The sequence below is a fragment of the Plasmodium gaboni genome, chromosome 10 (genome assembly GCF_001602025.1).
Source record: "Plasmodium gaboni strain SY75 chromosome 10, whole genome shotgun sequence".
In the NCBI taxonomy this organism is placed as follows: Eukaryota; Apicomplexa; class Aconoidasida; order Haemosporida; family Plasmodiidae; genus Plasmodium; species Plasmodium gaboni.
Genome location: NC_031490.1, coordinates 1,126,370 through 1,133,110, shown reverse-complemented (window position 1 = coordinate 1,133,110; position 6,741 = coordinate 1,126,370). Strand labels below are relative to the sequence as shown.

The following is a 6,741-nucleotide window of genomic DNA, read 5'->3' as shown; positions in this document are numbered from 1 at the left end:
TAATATATTAATATAAATATACTATTAAAAAAAAAATAAAAAAAAAAAAAATAAATTAAAAAAAAAAATAATTTAGTTTATAAATTTAAATTTTTTTTTTTTTTTTTTTTTTTTTTTTTTTTTTTTTTTTTTTCTTTTATCTTAAATGCATTAAGCTCATGTCAAATATTTAAAAAAGCGTTAATGTGCATTAACAAATTATACACTATTTTATTCTTTTATATATGATACGAATAATAATTTACGTTGAAATAAATAAAAATAAATTATTATTTACACAAATCTAGGACGTATTTATTATACCTATGTGTACATTCATTTTATTATTTTTTTTAATTTTCTTTGTTTGTGTAAAATATTTAAAAATTATAATAATTGTAGAAAAAAAAAAAAAAAAATAAGATAAAAACAAAAAAATATTAAAAAAAAAAATATATATATATATAATAATATATATTGTTTAATTTGAATTAGTTATTGTATTGCATAATAATATTTACATATATATATATATATATATATGATATAGTTAATATATATATATTAATCATATGAAGTTTTCCAATGATATGATATGATTTTCAATTTTTTTCTGAGATCTTAAGGATCTTTTAAAATGTATTTGTTTCAACATATCATCAGTTGGATTTAAATATTTCTGCAATTTACTCATTTTTTTTTGTACAATAAATTTTTTATTTTGTATTTCGGCTTGTTCATAATTTGCCCACACAGCAAAATTTTGTAAAATAATAGCACAAGATACAGATACGTTTAATGAAGCAGTACCTTTTCCATATTGTGGAATGTAAATAATTTTGTCACATATTTTTAAAACATTATCATGAATCCCTGTTCCTTCATTTCCAAATAAGAAAGCAGTATCCTTATTTTCATATGGATTTGTAGTAATAGATAAAGCATTCGCAGTAATTTCACATGCATATAATAATATATCATTTTTTTTTAAATATTCTTTTAATTCATAAATATTATCAAAATATTCTATAGTTATATAATCATATGTACCCATATTACCAAAAAAATTTATTTCTTTCTTTCTTTTACCAACAATAAATATTTTATGAACATTAAAAGCAACACAACTTCGAACTATACTTCCCACATTTTTCTTCTTTCCTATGTTATATATAACAACATATATTTTAATTTTTTCATCTGAATCTTTTTTTTTTAAATTATTATTTATACATGATATGATACTCATTCCATTGTCATTTATATCTCCATTTGTAGGTAAATTATCATCATTACAATTATTTTTTTCTTCTTTCATATTATTTAAACTCATACGGTTAATATACATACATATATTTATTATATATATAATAAGTATTTTGCTCTATCTGCAACATCTTCCAATTTATATTGGATCAACCCCAAAAAAAAATTCATGAATTTTTTTTTATCTTAACGGAATAATAAATATAAATAAATAAATATATATATATATATATATATATATATATATAATATGTTTCTATTTTATTTTATCATAATATATATCCTTTAGCCATATTTGCTATTACTATAAGCATTTTAAATGTTATTAAAAAGAAGAATTCATTGCTATAATAGAAAATATGGGATAATATATAAAAAGGAAGGATGAAATAATTTAACATATTTTATTATTATATATATACATTGTGCAAAATATTTTTATATTTTAATAATTTTTTAATAATTTCTTATATATTTTACCTGTAAAGGTATGTTGGAATGAACTGTAGATTTTAAAATATACATATATGTATGTATATATATATTTATGTATATTATATATATATGATGATAAATTATAAAAGAATAATAGTAGTAATAATAACAAAATATGTTACTATAATATAAAAAATTATTATGGTATAAATATTGTGGTTATTTATTTTTTTTTTTTTATTTTTTTTTTTTTTATGAACAATATTAATCATTTTAATTAGATTTTTTCAAAGATATGTTATAATAAGTGGGAGTAAATAAAAATATATATATATATATACATATATATATATATATATATATATATATATATATATATATATTTATTTATTTATTTATTTATTTATTTATTTTTTATATTTTTACAGTATGGAGGTTAACAAAAAAGAGAATGAGAAGAAATACATTTTAGGCATAGAAGGGAGCGCGAATAAATTAGGAATAAGTATTATAAATGAAGATATGAATATATTAATAAATATGAGAAGGACATATATATCTGAAATAGGGTGTGGATTTATACCTAGAGAAATTAGTGCTCATCATAAATATTATATAATAGATATGATAAAGAATTGTTTAAAAAAATTAAATATAAAAATAAGTGATATTACATTAATATGTTACACAAAAGGCCCAGGTATAGGATCAGCTCTTTATATAGGTTATAATGTAGCAAAAATTTTATATTCTTATTTTAATATACCAGTGGTTGGAGTTAATCATTGTATTGCTCATATAGAAATGGGTATATATATAACAAAATTATATAACCCTATAGTTCTTTATGTAAGTGGAAGTAATACACAAATTATTTATTATAATGATCATAAAAAGAAATATGAAATTATAGGAGAAACCTTAGACATTGCCATAGGTAATGTTATTGATCGCTCAGCAAGAATTTTAAAAATTTCAAATGCACCTTCACCAGGATATAATGTGGAACTCTTAGCTAGAAAAAAATATCTACTAAATATTTTGAAAAAAAAAAAAAATAAAAGTAATATGAAACAAGAACAAGAAGTCAAAGATAATAATATCAACACAGATGAATTAAATGATAAACAAATGAATGATAATAAAAAAATTGAAGACTTTACAGAATTATTATTCTTTCCTTATACTATTAAAGGTATGGATATATCTTTTAGTGGTTACGATTTTTATATTACCAAATATTTTTGCAAATATATGAATAAAAAATCTAAAGCTCTAAATAAGGAGGGAAAAAAAACAGCCCATCAAAATTGCCATGAAAAAGGTAAGGATAAACAAAATGGTAATAATATAAAATATAATGAAAAGAAAGACAAAGAAGAAGAAGAAGAAAAAAAAAAAAAAAAAGAAGAATATAAAAAGTATACACATAATGAAACAAATAAAAAATGCAAAATACAAAAAATAAGTGAACAAACAATTCATGTTAATCAAAATGAAGTAGAAAAAGAAAATTTTGAACATACGCAACTTTTAAATGATAACAATAAAATTGATTATGATATGCATAAAGAAAATATACATAATTATCATAATAATGTCAAAGATGATATTCAAGATAATCATAAAGATAGCGTGCAAAATATAAATGATGATGATAATAATAATAATAGTAATACCCTTCAAAATAATAATAAATTATTTTATGTTGCTGGTCTTAAAGGTAATTCCTACTATGAAGATAATATAATTTTTGAAAGTGAACATAAAGAAAACTACGGAGAAAATGACCAATATAATGATGATAATTGTTCTATTGAAACTGCTAGTGATTTCTATGAAAAAAGTTTAAATGAAGAGGAACATGATATAATTGATCTTACAGATGAAGAAAAGAGAAAAATACAAATATGTTATAGCTTACAACATCATATTTTTAGTATGCTTATTGAAATTACAGAAAGAGCTATAGCATTTACAAATAGTAAAGAGGTTATAATTGTAGGAGGAGTTGGATGTAATTTATTTCTTCAAAATATGATGAAAAAAATGGCTAAACAAAAAAATATTAAAATTGGATTCATGGATCATAGTTATTGTGTTGATAATGGAGCTATGATAGCATATACGGGTTATTTAGAATATATACATGCAAAAAATAAAGACATATATAATTTTAATAATATAACCATTCATCAGAGATATCGAACTGATGATGTATTTGTAACATGGAAATGATCTATATTAATAAATTTTACATAAAAATATAATCATTTGTATGATATATATATATATATATATATACATATGTATATGTCTAAGCTATTTTATTTTTTAAAATTGTTTATATTTGCATGTATATACATTTTATATTTAAAGGAAAAAAATAAAAACATATATATAACATATATATAACATATATATATATATATAATTGTATATGGTATACATTTGACATATGTATTAAAAAATATATATATATATATAATACATTTTAAAAAAAAAAAAAAAATTTTTCTTGTTTCGCTTTTAATAAAAAAAAAATAAAGATATTAATGTTATCAAAATAAAGGTATTGATGTTATCAGTATAAATATATTAATGTTATCAATATAAATATATTAATATTATCCATATAAATATATTAATGTTATCCATATAAATATATTCACGATATCAATAATTCGACTGATAAGTCTTCCATATATGTTATGAGGTTTTTAGAATTGTTGATCCATTTATCTATACTTTCTTTCATAAAATAAATTTTTTCATTATTAAGTACTCTTGGTTTGACCCATGTAATTTTAACAGTTTTTTGAATTTCGTCAATTTTGCATTTAATAATATTTTTACTTTTGGCTGTAATTAGCATTTTTTCAACTTCATTGATATTTATTTTACAGTGTTGTGCTATTTCATTAAATGTGATATCTTCTCTTTGTTTTTTTTTTTTGAATGCTAGATCCATTAATGCTAGTAGTGTCATTTTTTTGAGCATATTATGTTGATAATTTTTTAGAATAGAATTATTAATATTATAATTATATTTTTGAATAGTTTCATTAAAAGCATTAATATTACCTTCATTATATATATATATTAATTGATATAGCCAATTAGTTTCTTCATTATTTTTTATACATACATTTATTAAAGGTAATTGTATAATTTCACCAATATTATATACATTTTCACTAATAATAGAATGCATACATATATATGTTCCTATGTCTATTTTATCATTATCATTTAAATCATTTAATGGTGTATATGCTAAATATAACAGTGCATATTTTACATATAAATCTGATTTTTTTAAAGCTTTATAATAACACATTAATGCATAATTATAAAATTTATGAGCTACTATATTTATACCTATAACTCCTTGTAACATATTTTTTGTATTTTCAATTTCTATTTCACAATTTTTATAATCTTCTAATTCTATATATTTTAATATTAAAATACATCTATATATTATTATAGCATCCTTATCATTTTCTAAATTCTTTTCAGATTCTTTTACATATTCTATTGTCCATTTTGAATCAAAATTTACTGTTACTATATATAATAATTCAGCATATATCGTTTTTTTTAATTTTGTTATTAATGGTGATAAATACGTATAAAATAAACGAAACTTATCTATCAATTCCACATTTTTATTATTTACAAATTTCTGAACTTCTAATGTTAATTCATGATGAAGTTTCTTCTCTTTGCAATTCTTTATTTCATCCATATCCATAAATTCATATTTCCCTTTTAATTCTTTCAAAAGAATTTCTTCATTTTCGTTTAAATATTTATTAATATGACTATATTGATCCATTTCACTCATCTTTTGCTATACTCAAAGAGAAACACTACGTTATATAAATAAATATAAATGTAAATAAAAAAAAAAAAAATATATATATATATATATATATATATATTTATATATATATCTTATACTTTTTGGCACATAAAGGAATGCCTTTATATATATATTCTTTTTTTTTAAAGGAATAATTAAATACATACAACAATATGTTTATGAAATATTTATATAATAACAATTAACCTCTTAAACTTCAAACATAAAGAAACGTCGTAAATGTATATTTATTTTTAAAAAATTATATGATATTATAAAAGCAATACATTATATATATATATATATATATATATATAATATATATAATATATATAATATATATATTATATTGTATTGTATTTATTATATGCTAAAAAAAAAAAACAAAATTATAATACAAAATGTTAATATTTTACCAAAAAAAATAAACTATTTTTTAATCTTAATCTTGTATACAATATTAATGTTCATATAAATTTATATATATTATATATATATATTTAATTGAAAAGAAAAATATATATTAATTTATAAATATACACATATAATAATATTTAATAAAAAAAATGGAATAAATGAACTAAATGTTAATATTATTTTGTTCTTAAAATATTAAAAATTTTAAATATTTTCAAAAATATAATAATATATATAAAAAATAATACATTATATATATTATATATATGTATTATATATATAATATATTTTATATGTATATATTTTTTTTTGTTTTAAGGTTAATATTTTTTTCTTTTTAACTGTGATTTATATATTATAGCTTAATATTTAAATATATAATTATATATATAATTTATTTATATATATATATAAGAAAAAAATTCTAAACCGATAATATAATATAATATAATATAATATAATATAATATAATATAATATAATAAAATATAGTGTGGTATTATTATTTTTTTTAAATATATAATAATGACCATTTTGCATGAATAAAACGGTACATTCTAATTTAATTTAAATACAGGTTAAAGAAGAAGAAGAAAAAAAAAAAAAAAAAAAAAAAAAAAAAAAAAAATTTAATTAAATTTATAAAAATTATATAAAATTTTAAAAATATTATAAATAAAAAATAAATTTTTTATTATATTTAAAAATAAAATTTTATATATTTTAAAAAATAAAAAAAAAAAAAAAAAAAAAAAAAATGAAAAATTTAAGAAAAAT

The 6,741-nt window shown here is 17.4% G+C and overlaps 3 protein-coding genes across 3 annotated transcripts; 1 reads left to right on the top strand and 2 right to left on the bottom strand.

Annotated features, from left to right (window-relative positions):
- Positions 1-547: 547 nt before the first annotated feature.
- PGSY75_1030700 (putative RNA methyltransferase) lies at positions 548-1,327 on the bottom strand (the record flags this gene model as incomplete). Its single annotated transcript, XM_018786077.1, has 1 exon — positions 548-1,327. The coding sequence occupies one exon, from the start codon at positions 1,325-1,327 to the stop codon at positions 548-550; it is 780 nt and encodes a 259-aa protein (XP_018641694.1).
- Positions 1,328-2,109: 782 nt separating this feature from the next.
- Positions 2,110-3,918, top strand: PGSY75_1030600 (putative glycoprotease; the record flags this gene model as incomplete). Its single annotated transcript, XM_018786076.1, has 1 exon — positions 2,110-3,918. One exon carries the CDS (start codon positions 2,110-2,112, stop codon positions 3,916-3,918), a length of 1,809 nt encoding a protein of 602 aa, XP_018641693.1.
- Positions 3,919-4,348: 430 nt separating this feature from the next.
- PGSY75_1030500 (putative 26S proteasome regulatory subunit RPN9) lies at positions 4,349-5,530 on the bottom strand (the record flags this gene model as incomplete). Its single annotated transcript, XM_018786075.1, has 1 exon — positions 4,349-5,530. The coding sequence occupies one exon, from the start codon at positions 5,528-5,530 to the stop codon at positions 4,349-4,351; it is 1,182 nt and encodes a 393-aa protein (XP_018641692.1).
- Between the last annotated feature and the right edge of the window lie 1,211 nt (positions 5,531-6,741).